General features: G+C 37.5%; 1 protein-coding gene and 1 long non-coding RNA gene across 10 annotated transcripts; both read left to right on the forward strand.

The window, feature by feature from the left end:
* Positions 1-1941: 1941 nt before the first annotated feature.
* On the forward strand, positions 1942-19971 carry LOC127835241 (uncharacterized). Of its 9 annotated transcripts, XM_052361569.1 has the most exons (9): positions 4678-4802; positions 4848-4912; positions 6880-7017; positions 7243-7380; positions 7993-8130; positions 8697-8834; positions 9524-9661; positions 17140-17267; positions 17646-17695. In XM_052361569.1, exons 1-8 carry the CDS (start codon positions 4684-4686, stop codon positions 17253-17255), a joined length of 990 nt encoding a protein of 329 aa, XP_052217529.1. In that variant the 5' UTR covers positions 4678-4683; the 3' UTR covers positions 17256-17267; positions 17646-17695. The 9 variants fall into 9 exon arrangements, with proteins under 9 accessions (XP_052217535.1, XP_052217527.1, XP_052217528.1 ...); XM_052361575.1 differs by lacking the exons at positions 4678-4802; positions 4848-4912 and adding an exon at positions 1942-2577; XM_052361567.1 differs by having other exon boundaries at positions 4677-4912.
* On the forward strand, positions 17742-18447 carry LOC127835243 (uncharacterized). Its single transcript, XR_008028423.1, has 3 exons — positions 17742-17777; positions 18037-18148; positions 18400-18447. It is a non-coding gene; the product is annotated as an uncharacterized LOC127835243 (long non-coding RNA).
* Positions 19972-22883: the final 2912 nt, after the last annotated feature.

Genomic DNA, 22883 nt, shown 5'->3' on the forward strand with positions numbered 1-22883 from the left:
TGCATATTTAAAATTCCATCACATTAGTTAATAAAAAAAAACATTCTTGTCGGCTATCGTCCGACAATTACTTAATCAAGAAAAAACATTCTTGTTGGCTTCCGTCCAACAAGTACAGTCACTTATGTATTAGAATGTGGAGAACACACTGAGAAATAATGTACTTTACAAAAATAAAAACAAAATAAAAGTGTACATGCACCGGGTAACATCTCCGGTCATTCAAAAAATCAAAGTGAAGCTACCAGACAGTTGCCGTCAAGCACGGTCACATAAAAATTTAAAAAGACAAGCAAATATTGTTTAAAAGAAAAACTCCGGGAAATACCACTTCCGGCCCTTTTTAAAAAAACAGTGTGGAGTGTGACTGTGGTCGTCAAGCACTGTCACCTATAAAAACAAACTCATGCGACAAACTTCTAGGACATTGCTTTAGCATATTGTTGGTAAAAAAGAAGTTCATTTATAGAAGTTACTGAAATAAATGACATGATACAGAAATGACGAAGTGATTAAAGTAAGATCGATTCACGAATCTTAACATGGAAGGATAAAAGATGACGGAATTGCCAAGACTAGTATATTGCAGGGAAAACCAAAGTATTTGTGTACAAATTTCCCGAATTTTCGCGGACCACAACAATAGTTACTACATCCGGTGGTGCGGTGTAACAGTGGCCGCTAGGCACTGTCACATACGACCACAAGGAAACATCCGTGGATGTACGAGAACATCTCAAAAAGAAGGAAGAGCTGTACCGGAACAAATCGGGGCAGATGTGCTTCGACATGAAATTCATGGCATAGCACATTGGCACTAAGACTTCCACGAAAACATTTCCAAGAGAAGGAAGAGCTGTTTTTCTGCACTCGAACATTCACGAGAATCACGGATCCACTTCTCGGTGAAATAGTTTTTTGTTTAATTTTAGTTGTCTTTCCCTCCAGATGTCAATGAAGTGATTATTCTGCAAAATGTACTTAATCGGTATACATGTAAAGTAATTATAGGTATTACACTTGGACAAAAATAAGATTATTTTTATTCTTATACTTTTAACCCTTTTGACAGGGTTGATAGTGATCGTCATGCACTATAACACCCTACCACAAGGAAAAAACCAGACTTAATAAGAACATACAAAAAAACATCGGTGAATGTGCGAGAACACTTTCACGGGAAACCACATCCGGCGGTGCGGGCTGATAGTGCTCGTCAGGCACCATCACAACCTACCACAAAGAAAAAAACAACTCATCTGCCACAGCATGAATCTTCCCTTGGCCTTTTAATGGAAAAAAACCCACTTCACGGGAAATAAACACATCCGTGAATGTGCAAAGCACTTTAAAGCGCTGTCATATAATGGAAATTACATGAAGTTTAATGCGGACGGCACCAGCTAATCTGGGACGACGCCTCACGCTCATGCATTAAAACCCCTTTTCGCAGAGCACTGCTCAGATTAATTTCAATTTCGTAATTCCGACAATATTGCGATAAAAACCCGAGTTAACAATAAGACAATAGGACATATACCTATTCAAAACAATTAAATTAATTTACTCAAAATGTTTAAGAGAACTATTACTTTTATACTCCGCGTACACCGAAATACATGTACATTATCAACACCGCGAATAGGATAGAGTTTTCCAGTAAAGAAACATCAGAGTAGTAAAGAGGATCACAAATATTTTTAATTGTCTTCCAATAGTAGGCTATGTAGCCTATGCTAGACGTCTGATGCGCTACAAGCCGTCTAGACGTGAATTTACATTGTCTGCAGTCGAGGTCGCGTGATCAGTGGTGCGGATTTAAGTGCACCAGATGACCTGATGACCTGAATGTTTACAATGTCTGCGTCGCTGATAAAAATGTAAACAATGTGCCAAGAAATTGGGGTTTAACGTCATATAGTTCAATGAACAAGATAAAGTGGTTTGTGACCCAAATTGTTCAGCTCTTGAAACAGACATAACTCAATGGATTATTATTATTATATTTATTTATTGCTTATTAATGGACAAACAATATGTAATTGTTGCACTGAATTAAATTGATTGATTGACGCACGAAAATGTCAAGAGACACTATTGATTGACGTATTTTGTTTTGTTTGTTTTGCACTTATTAATTAAAATGTCGCGTAAGCCGTAAAAAATTGCTTACCGGGTATACAATTAATTCGCCGGCCAGGAAATTCGAGTAATATTTCAATTGAAAATAGTTTACTCGTTTTTCGGGGCCAGGGAACAGAGAAAAGCCTGAACAGCCAGGACGAAAAAACCGGGAAGATGAAGTTCTAGAAGCGTTTATGAAGACAAAGTTTGGAAATGGCCTTGAAAAACAGCAGTGATGAATTTAGAGCGAAAGACGACGCATTTATTAATGTCTGCAAACAGCGATACCACAGAAGGGAAAGTGAACTTGGCAGTATCGCAGTCTTGGTGGTAAAAAAGCTAACATTTGCAACCTACAACAAAGGGTTGATGTGATGGTGAATACCTGCCCTGGCAGTCTCGACCTCACCATGTTGGCGACATCCAAGACTCTGCTAGCTCGAGGTTGTTTATGTGAGTATTATATTTAATGTCGTTGCTAGTGATTGCTGTAGTTGTAGACGAACCTCACGGAAAGCTAATCGTGAAAACCCTACAGAAAAGAAGTCGATGTTTATCAATAATGAAGTCAGATCGAATCACGAATCAAAGACGAACTTATGCGAACCATGTTTGTATAACACAAGGGAAAGGCCCATAACCGGCTCTCCACACTCAAATTTTTACAAATTAACTGCGCAAGCAATGTGAGACATTTGTCGATGTGCACATTGAATCACAATTTAACAAATTAACAAAGGTCTTTAAGATACAGTTAGATACTTTGAGGAGGAATACATTGAGCAGGAGCCTCCATGTAGCTTCGGCACAATTCCAACACCGGAGAGGAACTCCAGTTGGGGCGAGTGTCTGGATTTCGTTGGTTATACAACTTGAAAAAGGAAACATTAGAAATAATTAATTGTTCTTAAATCGGTTATCCACACAATCCACGAAAATTAATGTCACACGAGTAATAATGATTTTGCAGCAAGAGCTTAGCTAGCTCATTAATGCGCCCGTTGCACTGAAGGAAAAGCCCATTCTTTTGCTGGAAAAAGCTGCAGTTTGTAGTTTTTTGCTCAGATGGCAGAAGGTTAGTGGAGGTCCTACACAAGGAAGAACAGAGGCTGTTCTGCGTTCTCTTCGTCCGACCATTGATTCAGTTTGGAATACCGCTCAAACTCAAGGCGCGGAAATAGCTCAGTCGGTTAAATAGCAGGGTTTGGAGACAGAGACTGTTTTTGTGCTCTGAACGTCAACCTGCGAAACAGGAAGATGTCAGTCTCCGTGGAATAAAGCCATATCATCTGTAATAAATATAAACAAAGAAGCTGTTTCGTTCTGAAACTAGAGGGCGAACTCTATGTCAACAACTTCTCCCGAAAAGGAAAAACCAAAGGCTGTAGTCCTTCTGAAACTAGAGGAAGAGTTCTATGTATTATATAATAACCTAACCTTTATTATCTAAATAGTTAATGATGAATACTTAATATATAATAGTTTTATTTATTATTTTTATTTTAACTGGGGTCACTAACATGTTTTGGCATACAGAATTACATTATTGTTTACATTATTTTTACATTACATTATTCTCAGCAATGACACTTTAACAGAGGCAGAGTTCTACAGTGAGGGTTGTTTTGTGACCAGTGTGTAAATCTGCACAGTCTGCTGTTTACAAAGCACATCACCTATAACAAAAAGGGATACGTTCAAGTGGCCGGTGTCGTAGGCGACGGAAGAATTTCTATTTATTTGTGAAAGTCAACACTGCTGGGACAGGAGGGATACTTATGGCCGGAGGGTTATTAGTGGCTAAGGGGTTATTTGTGGCCTGACAAGACACAACAGGGTAATTGCTTGGAACCACGGGGTCCGGCTGCAACAACAGACGCCCGGGGAACAAAGGCCCGGCAAACTGGGGAAGTAAATCGTTAATTTGGAGATATCCTCAACAACTCCAACCTGGGAGGGACGATAGCCGGTCCCCAATGTGAGGAACATAAAGGAAAGATAATTAATCCATGTATTATTGACAGGAGGCGCATATTTACTTTTCCTGCCCAGAAAAATGACTAAATAACTTAGGTAAATAACAGGTATACATACATTATTAAATAATTATTTATTTATGGACTTTTGTTTTCCTCCATTTACTTTTTGATATACTATTAATATGTCGTGTTATATGTATAATTTTAAATTGTATGAGTCTCTATCTTTGTGTGAGTCTTTATATTTGTATGAATCTTAACATTTGTATGATTTGGCAGAAATGGGTATTTCCCAGAGGAATTAGATATATGTATATACTGTACGACAATATGAATGTTTACAATTGGTAAAATTGCGCAAATTCTGCAATAACAATACTTCCACCCTCACTGCCAAATTTTTAGGCGGTACAGATTCTGGAAGTTAGACAATGTCTGTTAGCAAATGCTTTGTGCATAATTTTTAATTGTATGAGTCTTTATATTACATTATTAAGAAAATGATCAAAATAACAGCGAATCCGATGCTTTAAGTGTGTTTTGTAACCCACAAACAAAGTGATTTATAGCCATTTCCAGAATGGCCGCTAAAAGAAATGTGGAGTTGGGCTTTGTCGAAGAAAAAGAGATATTCCTTCTGAAAAGTAGATTCTTTCCGAGCAAAGTATGCGGTTTGCCCTCATGGCTGTCATTGAATCTACTTCCAAGCGCAGAGGAGCTGACATGTCGTGTTTGTTCGAAACCAACCGTGTTTCTTCTACAGTACAGGTCTACGCACCAGATTCTTCAAAAAGTTTCGCTTTCCATTGGTCAGTTTTCATATGTATATGCTGCAATCATAACTGTTGCAAATCGAATTACGCAGACAATTTGATTGTGTTCAGGTCTCAGCTGCCAAAAGTAAACGATTTTTTTAGTTGCCAGCCTCCTGCAGAGTTTCCCATCGAAAATGAGATAGATGCCTCTAAATATGCCAAGCTGTACAGGGTAGATGCATCTGTTACGATGCAACTAAATTTTCACAACTAAATTTTCACGACTAACAAGTGGACAGACTGTTGTAATTAGAGAATTTATCTGGAAAAAGGAAGATCAACCTTGCATAGTTGCTACAAGAAACACTAAAATATTCACTACATCTAGTTAGTTCTTCTTGAATGCTCTGAGCTCTTTTTGAATGCTCTGAGCTGTTCTTGATTAGACCAAATTCAATGTCAAAATAATAAGTCTCAAGTTTGTCTATAAATTCGAATTCAATCAACCTAAAACAGCGTAACAAACACAATACCTGTTACCATCGATATAAATTTGCGTGTTGTTTGTTGATAAATGCTAAAAAGATTTTTTTTATAAAAACTGTCGTTAAACCGAAAGTCCAAGTTTTGAATTGACCATTATCTATCTTACGGAGGTTCCGTAGAAAGTCAGTGTATTACAATTGGTTGGTTAGACACAAGATCTGTCTAGCAGAGGATTCCGGTGATAAACAATAGCGTATTTTTGAATTCAGAATTTTCGGAGTACTCGGCTTTTTCAATTTAAAAAACGTAAACATATTTATAAACTGTTGACATGTTTTAAACATTAGGGATTAATATGATTATTATTCGAACACACCACATCACGTAACAGGGCCCTAGTTTGGCCGTTTTTGGGGCCGAAATTCGGCCCCATTCCCCCCTTAAAATAGTATACTTTTTTCCCCTATTTCAACTAAAAATTCCCCCTCCAAAAAAAAAATATTATTTTATTTTTTTTACTTTTATACCTATGTTGCCAGCTGGTATTGTGCTATGAACCTTTGATAACATGTATATTTATGTAAATTACATTAAAATATAGCAATTTTAAGTGTTGAATGGTTGGTGATAAGATCTTCTAAAAGTCCCCTTTTCGCCCAAAACGACTCAAAAAAAACCCCCTCTAAGGGCCCGGCCCCAATCCCCCAAAGTGTAGAAAGGGCCCTGCGTAAGTTGTTTTAATTTGTGCATTTGTAATATATATATGATCTGTTTGTGTTTATTTATGCCAGAAAATAGATCATGTTGCTAATATTACAGAATAAAGTAGCGCCCAGATTTCGGGGAGGAGACTTGACATGGAATATTCAAATAACCAGTTGCAACTCCCAGCGACCCGGAGTTTAGTGTTTTCATTGATCAGTCAATTTTATAATAAAGTGAACGTGCATGCAACTGGAGCAGGCCAAAAACATCACTAATTCTTATGTGTTGACAAGCAACTTTGCTTTGCCATTGTTTGAGGGATTGTTTAATTTTAATATTTTTAAATTTTTGACTTGTAGAGTTTCCCTTAAGGTTGACCGCTATGGGGCTTTGGGACTTGATGGCTATGCCATACCTTCCAATGAACCAATACAATACTAACCTCCCATGCATGTTGACATTATTTATTCCACATCACAATGTGCAAGTTATCAACAGCTTGTTTTATAAATGACCATGCTGTGCATGGTTATAAACCTTTATTGGAAGCAAAAATTACAAAAATACTGACTTCTTTAGAAATAGTTGCAGTTTTGGTAGTTTGAATGTATATACCAGTATGTAGATATGGTACATACATTAATTAAGCTGTGTTGTAGTAAATCACCTGATGAAATCAGTTTTCTGGCTTATAGCTGTTTAATTTAAATCAAATTCATTTAAAGAAAACTGCAGCAACAGCCCATAGATATTTAAAAATGAACATATCTGCTTGTTGTTTAAGATCAAATAGTTGTTTCAGATTGTTAAGTCAAGCTGTTATCTTTCAGAAAATGATATGCCACAAGCGATTGAGCAGCCATCAATGGACATTAGTGCTGAGCTGTCGACAGAAACTGTCAGTCATCATTTGCAGCCTCCTGACAGGCCTTTGGCTCAAAGAGACTCTGATATGGCATCAGACAATGGTATGTTTGTGTGTGTGTGTGTGTGTGTGTTAATGTAGCACACCAAATGTGCTACATAATAAGCAATCTTTTAGTTAATCACCTGATGGAATCCATTTTCCGGCTTATAGTTGTTTAAGTTTAAATTGATGTAAAGAATGCTGCAGCAACAGCCCATTGATATCTGCTTGTTGTGAAAGATCAAATAGATCTTTCAGATTGTAAAGTCGAGCTGTTATCTTTCAGAAAATGATTTGCCTCAAGCGATTGAGCAGCCATCAATGGACAGTAGTGCCAAGCTGTTGACAGAAACTGTCGGTCATCATTTTCAGCCTCCAGACAGGCCTTCAGGTCAAAGAGACTATGACATGAAATCAGCCAATGGTATGTTTGTGTGTGTGTGTGTTTATGTAGCACACCAAACATGCTACATATTAAGCTATCTTGTAGTTAATCATCTGATGGAATCAGTTTACTGGCTGATAGCTGTTTAATTTTAAATTCATGTGAAGAATGCTGTAGCAAAAGCCCATTGATAATTATGTTGAACACATCTGCTTGTTGTAAAAGATCAAATAGATGTTTCAGATGGTAAAATCGAGCTGTTATCTTTCAGAAAATGATTTGCCTCCAGGGATAGATCAGCAATCAATGGACTAGTGCTGAGCTGTCGACAGAAACCATCAGTCATCATTTGCAGACTCCTGACCGGCTTTCGGCTAAAAGAGACTCTGATATGGAATCAGAAAATGGTATGTTTGTGTGTGTGTGTGTGTGTGTGTGTTTATGTAGCACACCAAAAGTGCTACATGTTAAGTAATCTTGAAGTTAATCACCTGATGGAATCAGTTTTCCGGCTTATAGCTGTTTAAGTTTAATCAAATTCATTTCAAGAATGCTGCAGCAACAGCCCATTGATATTTATATTGAACATCTGCTTGTTGTGAAAGATCAAATAGATCTTTCAGATTGTAAAGTCGAGCTATTATCTTTCAGAAAATGATTTGCCTCAAGCGATTGAGCAGCCATCAATGGACAGTAGTGCCGAGCTGTTGACAGAAACTGTATGTCATCATTTTCAGCCTCCAGACAGGCCTTCAGGTCGAAGAGACTCTGACATGAAATCAGCCAATGGTATGTTTGTGTGTGTGTGTTTATGTAGCACACCAAACATGCTACATATTAAGCTATCTTGTAGTTAATCATCTGATGGAATCAGTTTTCTGGCTAATAGCTGTTTAATTTTAAATTCATGTAAAGAATGCTGTAGCAAAAGCCCATTGATGATTATGTTGAACACATCTGCTTGTTGTGAAAGATCAAATAGATGTTTCAGATGGTAAAAGTGAGCTGTTATCTTTCAGAAAATGATTTGCCTCCAGGGATAGATCAGCAATCAATGGACTAGTGCTGAGCTGTCGACAGTAACCATCAGTCATCATTTGCAGACTCCTGACCGGCCTTCGGCTAAAAGAGACTCTCATATGGAATCAGAAAATGGTATTTTTGTGTGTGTGTGTGTTTATGTAGCACACCAAAAGTGCTACATATTAAGTAATATTGAAGTTAATTAAGTTTAATCAAATTCATTTGAAGAATGCTGCAGCAACAACCCATTGATATTTATATTGAACACATCTGCTTGTTGTGAATGATCCAATAGATGTTTCAGATGGTAAAGTCAAACTGTTATCTTTCAGAAAATGATTTGCCTCCAGCGATTGATCAGCCATCAATGGACAGTAGTGCCGAGCTGTCGACAGAAACCATCAGTCATCATTTGCAGCCTCCTGAAAGGTCTTCAGCTCAAAGAGACTCTGATATGGAATCAGGCAATGGTATGTTTGTGTGTGTGTGTGCTTTTGTAGCACACCAAATGTGCTACATATTAAAGTGATATTATGTGCATTTTTCACTGTTGAATTGAGCTGAAAATAATTAACACGTCAAAAGAGTTAGTTAAAATGTGGTTACTGACCAATTATCTGCAACTCATCTTTCTACCAGTTGATTATAAAAAGTATATATTTTGTTCGATATTTTACATGACTCACCCAGTCCTCTAAGCCGAAATAATTCGTAAAACAAAGTAGTGTCTTGTGTCGTATGAATGAATCTGCACTAACACTAGATTGAGATTCACATCGTAAATCGAATCTTGTGTGTCATCAGTTGTCAAAACGAAAGTACTGTTGATGTTTAAATGCATTATTTTTCTCTTTCTGGGATATTGTTTTAGTATGTTGATGCTGCATTAACAAATATAAGTGTATATGAAGTGAAAACACCAAAAATAAACAACGGTTGCGATAGACACCTATAAATGGTAATATGCCTATAATATCACTAAGCAATGTTGTAGTTAATCACCTAATGGAATCCGGTTTCTGGCTTATAGTTGTTTTAGTTTAAATAAATGTAAAGAATGCTGCAGCAACAGCCCATTGATATTTATATTGAACACGTCGCTAGTTGTGAAAGATCAAATAGTTGTTTCCGATTGTCAAGTCGAGCTGTTATCTTTCAGAAAATGATTTGCCTCCAGCGATTAAGAAGCCATCAATGGACAGTACTGCTGAGCTGTTGATAGAAACTGTCAGTCATCATTTGAAGCCTTCTGACAGGCCTTCGGCTCAAAAGGACTCTGACATGGAATCAGACAATGGTATGTTTGTGTGTGTGTGTGTGTTTATGTAGCACACCAAACGTGCTACATATTAAACAATCTTGTAGTTAATCACCTGATGGAATCAGATTTCTGGCTTATAGCTGTTTAAGTTTAAATTCATGTAAAGAATGCTGCAGCAACAGCCCATTGATATTTATATTGAACACATCTGCTAGTTGTGAAAGATCAAATACAGTCGAAACACGATGGCTCGAACTCTTTTGGCTCGAATTTCCGGTAGGCTCAAACTCTCATTAAAGCACCGAATTTTTGTTACTGTTTATCCATATAAAATTTTGTCGAATGGCTCGAATTCGCAAGGCTCGAATTATCGGATGGCTCAAACTGTTCAACAGTCCCGATCGCAATTTTCACACGTTCTTTTGTTCGGATGGCTCGAACTCGCTTCGGGTCGCATAAACTTTTAATCGAATAGGACTGCTTGATTAAAGGAACACAATATTTAGTATAACACCGGTTTCAAACATGTCATCGACTCAATCGTTAATTGATTTGAGTAAAAGATGACATTGAATAAAATAAAATATTGGTACATACAAGTTTTAAATATATATTTGTTTTTTATGCTCCCCGAAAATTTTCGGGGATCATATAGTTGCCAGTTTGAAGTTCCTTCCTTACTTCCGTACTTCCTTCCGTCACACTTTTGTTACCATTTCTCATAGCACCTTCAATACTTTACCGATCTCTTTCATAGTTGGCATGTAGGTACCTTGCATTGACCTCTACCTTTTGATGAGGTTGAGGTCACTCGGTCATAGTCAAGGTCACAGAGGCTAATAATAAAATACTTTTTCTGTCACACTTTTGCTACCGTTTCTCATAGCACCTTCAATACTTTACTGATCTCTTTCATATTTGGCATGTATGTACCTTGCATGGACCTCTACCTTTTGATGAGGTTTTAGGTCACTGGGGTCTAGGTCAAGGTCACCGAGGCTAATAATATACTTTTTCCATCACACTTTGTTTACAGTTTCTCATAGCACCTTCAATACTTTACCGATATCTTTCATATTTGGCATGTAGGTACCTTGAATGGAACTCTACCTTTTGATGAGGTTTGAGGTCACTGGGTCAAGGTCACCGAGGCTAATAATAATATACTTTTTCCATCACACTTTTGTTACAGTTTCTCATGTCACCTTCAATACTTTACTGATCTCTTTCATATGTGGCATGTAGGTACCTTGCATGGACCTTTACCTTTTGATGAGGTTTGAGGTCACTGGGGTCAAGGTCACTGAGGCTATTAATATACTTTTTCTGTCACACTTTTTTTTACAGTTTCTCATAGCACCTTCAATTCTTTACCGATCTCTGTCATATTTGGCATGTAGGTACCTTGCATGGACCTCTACCTTTTGATGAGGTTTGAGGTCACTGGGGTCAAGGTCACCGAGGCTAATAATAGAATTTTCTGTCACACTTTTTTTTAATACAGTTTTTCATAGTACACGTACCTTCAATACTTTACCGATCTCTTTTATATTTGGCATGTATGTACCTTGCATGGACCTCTACCTTTTGATGAGGTTTGATGTCACTGGGGTCAAGGTCACAGAGGCTAATAATAGATTTTGCCTTCACACTTTTGTTACAGTTTCTCGTAGCGCCTTCAATACTTTACCGATCTCTTTCATATTTGGCATTAGGTGCCTTGCATGGACCTCTACCTTTTGATGAGGTTTTAGGTCACTGGATCAAGGTCAAGGTCACAGAGGCTAATAATAGATTTTCCCGTCACACTTTTGTTACAGTTTCTCATATCACCTTCAATACTTTACCAATCTCTTCCATATTTGGCATGTAGGTACCTTGCATGGACCTCTACCTTTTGATGAGGTTTGATGTCACTGGGGTCAAGGTCACAGAGGCTTATAATAGATTTTGCCTTCACACTTTTGTTACAGTTTCTCGTAGCACCTTCAATACTTTACCGATCTCTTTCATATTTGGCATTAGGTGCCTTGCATGGACCTTTACCTTTTGATGAGGTTTTAGGTCACTGGGGTCAAGGTCAAGGTCACAGAGGCTAATAATTGATTTTCCCGTCACACTTTTGTTACAGTTTCTCATATCACCTTCAATACTTTACCAATCTCTTCCATATTTGGCATGTAGGTACCTTGCATGGACCTCTACCTTTTGATGAGGTTTGAGGTCACTGGGGTGGGTCAAGGTCACAGAGGCTAATAGTAGATTTTTTTAGGTGGTTATTAACACATAGATTGACAAAGCGCATCATCTGGGAGCATCCATCAGTTTCACTGATATTCTTGTTATTAATTCAAAAGCAGAAAGTAGAACGAAGTGGTACAGAGTTTAAGCACTATGCGTACTCGTCAACTGAAGGTAAAAATGTTCGTAAACAACACTTTATTAGAAATTGGATGGGTCGAATTCCGGATGGCTCGAATTTTTGTTGCCGGTCCCGACAAATTCGAGCCATCGAGTTTCGACTGCAGATATGTCAGATGGTTAAGTCCAGCTGTTATCTTTCAGCAAATGATATGCCTTCAGCGATTGAGCAGTCATCAATGGACAGCTATCGACAGAAACTGTCAGTCATCATTTTCAGCCTCCAGACAGGCCTTCAGGTCAAAGAGACTATGACATGAAATCAGCCAATGGTATGTTTGTGTGTGTGTGTGTTTATGTAGCACACCAAACATGCTACATATTAAGCTATCTTGTAGTTAATCATCTGATGGAATCAGTTTACTGGCTGATAGCTGTTTAATTTTAAATTCATGTGAAGAATGCTGTAGCAAAAGCCCATTGATAATTATGTTGAACACATCTGCTTGTTGTAAAAGATCAAATAGATGTTTCAGATGGTAAAATCGAGCTGTTATCTTTCAGAAAATGATTTGCCTCCAGGGATAGATCAGCAATCAATGGACTAGTGCTGAGCTGTCGACAGAAACCATCAGTCATCATTTGCAGACTCCTGACCGGCTTTCGGCTCTAAAAGAGACTCTGATATGGAATCAGAAAATGGTATGTTTGTGTGTGTGTGTGTGTGTGTGTGTGTTTATGTAGCACACCAAAAGTGCTACATGTTAAGTAATCTTGAAGTTAATCACCTGATGGAATCAGTTTTCCGGCTTATAGCTGTTTAAGTTTAATCAAATTCATTTCAAGAATGCTGCAGCAACAGCCCATTGATATTTATATTGAACATCTGCTTGTTGTGAAAGATCAAATAGATCTTTCAGATTGTAAAGTCGAGCTATTATCTTTCAGAAAATGATTTGCCTCAAGCGATTGAGCAGCCATCAATGGACAGTAGTGCCGAGCTGTTGACAGAAACTGTATGTCATCATTTTCAGCCTCCAGACAGGCCTCAGGTCGAAGAGACTCTGACATGAAATCAGCCAATGGTATGTTTGTGTGTGTGTGTGTTTATGTAGCACACCAAACATGCTACATATTAAGCTATCTTGTAGTTAATCATCTGATGGAATCAGTTTTCTGGCTAATAGCTGTTTAATTTTAAATTCATGTAAAGAATGCTGTAGCAAAAGCCCATTGATGATATGTTGAACACATCTGCTTGTTGTGAAAGATCAAATAGATGTTTCAGATGGTAAAAGTGAGCTGTTATCTTTCAGAAATGATTTGCCTCCAGGGATAGATCAGCAATCAATGGACTAGTGCTGAGCTGTCGACAGTAACCATCAGTCATCATTTGCAGACTCCTGACCGGCCTTCGGCCTAAAAGAGACTCTCATATGGAATCAGAAAATGGTATTTTTGTGTGTGTGTGTGTTTATGTAGCACACCAAAAGTGCTACATATAAGTAATATTGAAGTTAATTAAGTTAATCAAATTCATTTGAAGAATGCTGCAGCAACAACCCATTGATATTTATATTGAACACATCTGCTTGTTGTGAATGATCCAATAGATGTTTCAGATGGTAAAGTCAAACTGTTATCTTTCAGAAAATGATTGCCTCCAGCGATTGATCAGCCATCAATGGACAGTAGTGCCGAGCTGTCGACAGAAACCATCAGTCATCATTTTGCAGCCTCCTGAAAGGTCTTCAGCTCAAAGAGACTCTGATATGGAATCAGGCAATGGTATGTTTGTGTGTGTGTGTGCTTTTGTAGCACACCAAATGTTGCTACATATTAAAGTGATATTATGTGCATTTTTCACTGTTGAATTGAGCTGAAAATAATTAACACGTCAAAAGAGTTAGTTTAAATGTGGTTACTGACCAATTATCTGCAACTCATCTTTCTACCAGTTGATTATAAAAAGTATATATTTTGTTCGATATTTTACATGACTCACCCAGTCCTCTAAGCCGAAATAATTCGTAAAACAAAGTAGTGTCTTTGTGTCGTATGAATGAATCTGCACTAACACTAGATTGAGATTCACATCGTAAATCGAATCTTGTGTGTCATCAGTTGTCAAAACGAAAGTACTGTTGATGTTTAAATGCATTATTTTTCTCTTTCTGGGATATTGTTTTAGTATGTTGATGCTGCATTAACAATATAAGTGTATATGAAGTGAAAACACCAAAAATAAACAACGGTTGCGATAGACACCTATAAATGGTAATATGCCTATAATATCACTAAGCAATGTTGTAGTTAATCACCTAATGGAATCCGGTTTCTGGCTTATAGTTGTTTTAGTTTAAATAAATGTAAAGAATGCTGCAGCAACAGCCCATTGATATTTATATTGAACCCGTCGCTAGTTGTGAAAGATCAAATAGTTGTTTCCGATTGTCAAGTCGAGCTGTTATCTTTCAGAAATGATTTGCCTCCAGCGATTTAAGAAGCCATCAATGGACAGTACTGCTGAGCTGTTGATAGAAAACTGTCAGTCATCATTTGAAGCCTTCTGACAGGCCTTCGGCTCAAAAGGACTCTGACATGGAATCAGGACAATGGTATGTTTGTGTGTGTGTGTGTGTTTAGTGTAGCACACCAAACGTGCTACATATTAAACAATCTTGTAGTTAATCACCTGATGGAATCAGATTTCTGGCTATAGCTGTTTTAAGTTTAAATTCATGTAAAGGAATGCTGCAGCAACAGCCCATTGATATTTATATTGAACACATCTGCTAGTTGTGAAAGATCAAATACAGTCGAAACACGATGGCTCGAACTCTTTTGGCTCGAATTTCCGGTAGGCTCAAACTCTCATTAAAGCACCGAATTTTTGTTACTGTTTATCCATATAAAATTTTGTTCGAATGGCTCGAATTCGCAAGGCTCGAATTATCGGATGGCTCAAACTGTTCAACAGTCCCGATCGCAATTTTCACACGTTCTTTTGTTCGGATGGCCTCGAACTCGCTTCGGGTCGCATAAACTTTTAATCGAATAGGACTGCTTGATTAAAGGAACACAATATTTAGTATAACACCGGTTTTCAAACATGTCATCGACTCAATCGTTAATTGATTTGAGTAAAAGATGACATTGAATAAAATAAAATATTGGTACATACAAGTTTTAAATATATATTTGTTTTTTATGCTCCCCGAAAATTTTCGGGGATCATATAGTTGCCAGTTTGAAGTTCCTCCTTACTTCCGTACTTCCTTCCGTCACACTTTTGTTACCATTTCTCATAGCACCTTCAATACTTTACCGATCTCTTTCATAGTTGGCATGTAGGTACCTTGCATTGACCTTCTACCTTTTGATGAGGTTTGAGGTCACTCGGTCATAGTCAAAGGTCACAGAGGCTAATAATAAATACTTTTTCTGTCACACTTTTGCTACCGTTTCTCATAGCACCTTCAATACTTTACTGATCTCTTTCATATTTGGCATGTTAGTACCTGCATGGACCTCTACCTTTTGATGAGGTTTTAGGTCACTGGGGTCTAGGTCAAGGTCACCGAGGCTAATAATATACTTTTTCCATCACCACTTTGTGTACCGTTTCTCATAGCACCTTCAATACTTTACCGATATCTTTCATATTTGGCATGTAGGTACATTGAATGGAACTCTACCTTTTTGATGAGGTTTTGAGGTCACTGGGTCAAGGTCACCGAGGCTAATAATAAATACTTTTTCCATCACACTTTTGTTACAGTTCTCATGTCACCTTTCAATACTTTACTGATCTCTTTCATATGTGGCATGTAGGTACCTGCATGGACCTTTACCTTTTGATGAGGTTGAGGTCACTGGGTCAAGGTCACTGAGGCTATTAATATACTTTTTCTGTCACACTTTTTTTTTACAGTTTCTCATAGCACCTTCAATTCTTTACCGATCTCTGTCATATTTGGCATGTAGGTACCTTGCATGGACCTCTACCTTTTGATGAGGTTGAGGTCACTGGGGTCAAGGTCACCGAGGCTAATAATAGAATTTTCTGTCACACTTTTTTTTTAATACAGTTTTTCATAGTACACGTACCTTCAATACTTTACCGATCTCTTTTATATTTGGCATGTATGTACCTTGCATGGACCTCTACCTTTTGATGAGGTTTGATGTCACTGGGGTCAAGGTCACAGAGGCTAATAATAGATTTTGCTTCACACTTTTGTTACAGTTTCTCGTAGCGCCTTCAATACTTTACCGATCTCTTTCATATTTGGCATTAGGTGCCTTGCATGGACCTCTACCTTTGATGAGGTTTTAGGTCACTGGATCAAGGTCAAGGTCACAGAGGCTAATAATAGATTTTCCCGTCACACTTTTGTTACAGTTTCTCATATCACCTTCAATACTTTACCAATCTCTTTCCATATTTGGATGTAGGTACCTTGCATGGACCTCTACCTTTTGATGAGGTTTGATGTCACTGGGGTCAAGGTCACAGAGGCTTATAATAGATTTTGCCTTCACACTTTTGTTACAGTTTCTCGTAGCACCTTCAATACTTTACCGATCTCTTTCATATTTTGGCATTAGGTGCCTTGCATGGACCTTTACCTTTTGATGAGGTTTTTAGGTCACTGGGTCAAGGTCAAGGTCACAGAGGCTAATAATTGATTTTCCCTCGTCACACTTTTGTTACAGTTTCTCAATATCACCTTCAATACTTTACCAATCTCTTCCATATTTGGCATGTAGGTACCTTGCATGGACCTCTACCTTTTGATGAGGTTTGAGGTCACTGGGGTGGGTCAAGGTCACAGAGGCTAATAGTAGATTTTTTTAGGTGGTTATTAACACATAGATTGACAAAGCGCATCATCTGGGAGCCTCCATCAGTTTCACTGATATTCTTGTTATTAATTCCAAAAGCAGAAAGTAGAACGAAGTGGTACAGGAGTTTAAGCACTATGCGTACTCGTCAACTGAAGGTAAAATGTTCGTAAACAACACTTATAGAAATTGGATGGGTCGAATTCCGGATGGCTCGAATTTTGTTGCCGGGTCCCGACAAATTCGAGCCATCGAGTTTCGACTGCAGATATGTCAGATGGTTAAGTCCAGCTGTTATCTTTCAGCAAATGATATGCCTTCAGCGATTGAGCAGTCATCAATGGACAGCTATCGACAGAAACTGTCAGTCATCATTTGCAGCCTCCTGACAGGCCTTCGGCTCAAAAGGACTCTGACATGAAATCAGACAATGGTATGTTTGTGTGGTGTGTGTGTGTTTATGTAGCACACCAAAAGTGCTACATATTAAGCAATCATGTAGTTAATCACCTGATGTTATCAGTTTTCTGGCCTATAGCTGTTTTTAAGTCGTGCGTATTTTCTTTTTTGTCATGCATACTTTACGCAAATACGGCATCTTATCTGGCCCCTCTGGCCTATAATATCACTTTAAGCAATCTTGTAGTTAATCACCTAATGAAATCCGTTTCCTGGATTACAGTAGTTTCAGTTTAAATTCATGTAAAGAACACTGCAGCAACAGCCCCATGATATTTATATGAACACATCTGCCAGTTGTGAAAGATAAAATAGATGTTTCAGATTGTAAAATCCAGCTGTTATCTTTCAGAAAATGATTTGCCTCCAGCGATTGAGCAGCCATCAATGGACAGTTAGTGCTGAGCTATCGACAGAAACTGTCAGTTATCATTTGCAGCCTCTTGAACAGGCCTTCGGCTCAAAAGGACTCTGATATGGAATGGTATGTTTGTATGTGTGTGTTTATGTAGCCACCCAATCGTGCTACATTTTAAACCGTTCTTTATAATTAAAACACCATATGAAATCAGTTTTCTGCTTATAGCTGTTTAAGTTTAAATAAACTCAATTTAATAACACATGCAGAGCAACAGCCAATTGATATTTATATTGAACACATCTGCTAGTTTGTGAAAGATAAAATAGATGTTTCAGCTGGTAAAGTCGAAGCTGTTATCTTTCAAAAAATGATTTGCCTCCAGCGATTGATCAGCCATCAATGGACAGTAGTGCTGAGCTGTCGACAGAAACTGTCAGTTATCATTTGCAGCCTCTTGACAGGCCTTCGGCTCAAAAGGACTCTGATATGGAATGGTATGTTTGTATGTGTGTGTTTATGTAGCCACACCAATCCTGCTACATTTTAAACCGTTTTATAATAAAACACCATATGAAATCAGTTTTCTTGCTTATAGCTGTTTAAGTTTAAATAATTCAATTTAATAACACTGCAGCAACAGCCAATTGATATTTATATTGAACACATCTGCTAGTTGTGAAAGATAAAATAGATGTTTCAGCTGGTAAAGTCGAGCTGTATCTTTCAAAAAATGATTTGCCTCCAGCGATTGATCAGCCATCAATGGACAGTAGTGCTGAGCTGTCGACAGAAAACTGTCAGTCATCATTTGCAGCCTCTTGACAGACCCTTCGGCTCAAAAGGACTCTCATATGGAATCAGCCAATGGTATGTTTGTGTGTGTGTGTGTGTTTATGTAGCACATAAAACGTGCTACATTTTAAGCCGTCTTTTAATAAATCACCATATGAAATCAATTTTCCAGCTTATAGCTGTTTAAGTTTAATTAAATTCATTTGAAGAATACTGCAGCAACAGCCCATTGATATGTATATGGAACACAACTGCTTGTTGTGAAAGATCAAATAGATGTTTCAGATGGTAAAGTCAAACTGTTATCTTTCAAAAATGATTTGCCTCCAGCGATTGAATCAGCCATCAATGGACAGTAGTGCCGAGCTGTCGACAGAAACCATCAGTCATCATTTGCAGCCTCCTGAAAGGTCTTCAGCTCAAAGAGACTCTGATATGGAATCAGGCAATGGTATGTTTGTGTGTGTGTGGCTTTTGTAGCACACCAAATGTGCTACATATTAAAGTGATATTATATGCATTTTTCACTGTTGAATTGAGCTGAAAATAATGAACAGGTCAAAAGAGTTAGTTTAAATGTGGTAACTGACCAATTATCTGCCATTCATCTTTCTACCAGTTGTTTATAAAAAGTTATATTTTATTCGATATTTTACATGACTCACCCAGTCCTCTAAGCCGAAATAATCCGTAAAACAAAATAGTTTTGTGTCGAATGAATGAATCTGCACTAACACTAGATTTAGATTCACATCGTAAATCGAATCTTGTGTGTCATCAGTTGTCAAAACGAAAGTACTGTTGATGTTTAAATGCATTATTTTCTCTTCTGGGATATTGTTTTAGTATGTTGATGCTGCATTAACAAATATAAGTGTATATGAAGTGAAAACACCAAAAATAAACAACGGTTGCGATAGCCACCTATAAACTGTAATATGCCTATAATACAGCTCCAGATAATTTTTTCAGCCGAGGGGTATTTCACTCATGAAATTTTTAATTGATGAGTAAAAATCAAAATCTGATAATTTTAAGGAGTAACTTTGTTCAAAGGATCAGATTAATAATACACTGTACATGTAATGTTAACTCGCTATAACAAGCAGTTGTACACAATAAAGCAATCACTTTTGTTTTATTTAACAGTTTTTCTGATTTTTTTTTGCCCTTGGCTTATAAGCAGCCATTAATCCCTTTTTTCCGTCTTGATTTGGCAAGCCACTGTTTAGCACACACTGTACAGCCACGATCAAAATCTAAGCTTGGCCCACAAAACTTGTTCATTATATGTGTATTTTGGCGCCATTTAAAAAGGTGCTTGAAGGTAAAATTTTTTTCCATAGTGCCACACAAGAGATCAACTGATAGCAAAAATTATATGCTTGAAGTTGGGCGATTCGGGTTTATCGAATGTAATGTCAAATGTTTTCACCATGAGCGTATATCGATGCTCAACATTGCAGCGGGGAGCCCGTTGTATCAACATCGGCCTCTATCGTGGGCCAACATGAAATGATACTGTTCGACTGAGAGAGTAAATGAGGTCGGGAACCACATTCTATACATAGATGGTGATATCACTACATTTTTACCGGTGAGGACACAGTATCGGAAACCAGTCATGTTTACATAAATTAACTGCATGTATAAACGGTTAATACGCATTGAAATTGCACACGATGCGTTATCCGAATTTAGTCAGGAGTTTTTTTACTCAACAAAATTTTAAGTCGTGCGTATTTTCTTTTTGTCATGCATACTTACGCAAATACGCATCTTATCTGGCCCTCTGGCCTATAATATCACTTTAAGCAATCTTGTAGTTAATCACCTAATGAAATCCGTTTCCTGGATTACAGTAGTTTAAGTTTAAATTAATGTAAAGAATGCTGCAGCAACAGCCATTGATATTTATATAAACACATCTGCCAGTTGTGAAAGATCAAATAGATGTTTTCGATTGTAAAGTTGAGCTGTTATCTTTCAGAAAAAGATTTGCCTCCAGCGATTAAGAGGCCATCAATGGACAGTCGTGCAGAGCTGTCGACAGAAACTGTCAGTCATCATTTGCAGCCTCTTGACAGGCCTTCGGCTCAAAAAGACTCTGATATGGAATTAGACAATGGATGATATGTGTGTGTGGGTGTTAATGTAGCACACCAAACGTGCTACATATTAAGCCTTCATGTTTTTTGTTAGCTCTATTTTATAGCCGAATCACAAAAAGTATACTTTTCCCAAAATTGCTTTTAAAAAATTCCCCATTGGAAAAAAGCGCTTATGACATAGTCTATTTCGATTTTTAACAAAGCGTAGCCTGATCCAGTCTTGCACAGTTTTTAGCTCGACTATTATATATAAATATACATGGGAGCTATCCTACTCACCCTGGCGTCGGTGTGAGTGTTAGCATGAGCGTAAGCGTGAGCGTGCAAATGTTAAAGTTTGCGTACCACCCCAAATATTTCCTATTCCCTTGACATATTGCTTGAATATTTTGCAAACTTCTTTACCAACTTGACCCCAATTTATAAACAAGAATGACAACTGTATCAAGCATTTTTTAAGAATTATGGCCCTTTTCCATTTAGAGTATGCATATTATTGAAAATCTAAGCTAAATTTAGCGTACCACCTGCAATATTTTCAATGTCCCTTGACATTTTGCTTTCATATTTGCAAACTTCTTAAACAAACATGACCCCAATATATAAACAAGAGCAGACAAATGTATCAAGCATTTTGTAAGAATTATGGCCCTTTTTATGCCCCCTTTCAAAGTAAAGGGTTCATGTAGTGATCGGACTGTCCATCTGTCTGTCAGTCCTTCCGTCACACTTTGCGGTTAGGTTTGAAAAATGCTAATAACTTTTATGTCCCTTGAGATATAACCTTCAAATTTGGTATGCATGTGTATATAGACAAGGCCTTTCCATATGCAATTTTTTTTTTAACCCCTGAGACCTTGACCTGGAATTAGGGTCCGCGTTTAGGTTTCGAAATCTGCGTTTAGGTTTAAAAAATTGCTCATAACTTCTATGTCCCTCAGATATAACACCTGCAATATTTTCAATGTCCCTGGACATTTTGCTTTCATATTATGCAAACTTCTTAACCAACATGACCCCAATATATAAACAAGAGCAGACAAATGTATCAAGCATTGTAAGAATTATGGCCCTTTTTATGCCCCCTTTCAAAGAAAAGGGGTTCATGTACTGATCGGACTGTCCATCCGTCTGTCAGTCCCTCCGTCACACTTTGCGGTTTGGTTTGAAAAATGCTAATAACTTTTATGTCCCTTGAGATATAACCTTCAATTTGGTATGCATGGTATATAGACAAGGCCTTTCCATATGCAAATTTTTTTTTACCCCTGTGACCTTGACTGGAACCTAGGGTCCGCGTTTAGGTTTCGAAATCTGCGTTTAGGTTTAAAAAATTGCTCATAAACTCTATGTCCCTTCAGATATAACCTTCATATTTGGTATGCATGTGTATATGGACAAGGCCTTTCCATACAAACACACATTTTTAGCCCTGTGGACCTTGACCTTGAACTTAGGGTCCACGTTTAGGTTTCAAAATCTGCGTTTCTGTTTCGAAAAATGCTCATAACTTCATCAAAGCGTTTATAGGGGGCATATGTCATCCGTATGGTGACAGCTCTTGTTGTCTTTGTAAATGAATATTTTGTAAAATTTTGTGTTTAGATCCACTTAACTTCTAAAGTATCAAAGCTATTGCTTTCAAACTTCAATTTTTCTTACTATCATTAGGGTAGGGTACTGATGGCAAGTTCAATTGGACCTTGACCTTTGAATGACTTTACTCTCAAGGTCAAAAGAATAAATTTTAGTTAAATTTCCATTTCTTCTTCATTTATGATCACCCCAAAAAAAATTATTTTGAAAGATTGTCCAATAAATGACCACACCCCACATTATACCCCCTCACCCCCCCCCTACCCTACCCAAAAGATTTTTTTTTCTATGAAACCATGGTTAAAGAAAAATAATATTTATTTACTTTATTTTGAACGACCGTCCAAACTTCCCACCAAGCTATTGCTATCAAACTAAAAATTAAATTTTAGTTTTTGTTTAGGTCTTTACAAATGTTCAATAGATTGTGGAAAATATACCTGATCTATTATCTTGACCCTATTGATAATTTGAACAATTTCCCTATGATGGCTTACGTATGCTGTCAAGCACTGGAATAGTTGACCGCGCTGTCCTCTGACAGTAGATTTTACCATGATTTGCATAACGTCTGCATTATTCCTGTGCCGATATTATCTGTGTTGTTCAGGCTCTTATTAATTTTGATAAAATTTAAGTGTTTGTGATTCGGCTGAGTGGAAAACAAGTATGTTACACAATTTGAAATGTTACGTGAAAAAGATTCCAAAGCAAAAAAGTGGCCAAACAA

Source organism: Dreissena polymorpha, chromosome 6 (assembly GCF_020536995.1).
Source record: "Dreissena polymorpha isolate Duluth1 chromosome 6, UMN_Dpol_1.0, whole genome shotgun sequence".
Lineage (NCBI taxonomy): Eukaryota > Metazoa > Mollusca > Bivalvia > Myida > Dreissenidae > Dreissena > Dreissena polymorpha.

Bases quoted from the DNA above. Each gene is read 5' to 3' on its own strand.
- LOC127835241 (XM_052361567.1), top strand. From the start codon at position 4,684: ATGGCCGCTAAAAGAAATGTGGAGTTGGGCTTTGTCGAAGAAAAAGAG. The intron at 7,018-7,242 runs GTATGTTTGTGT...GTTATCTTTCAG, and splicing joins TGATATGGCATCAGACAATG to AAAATGATTTGCCTCAAGCG. The intron at 7,381-7,992 runs GTATGTTTGTGT...ATTATCTTTCAG, and splicing joins TGACATGAAATCAGCCAATG to AAAATGATTTGCCTCAAGCG.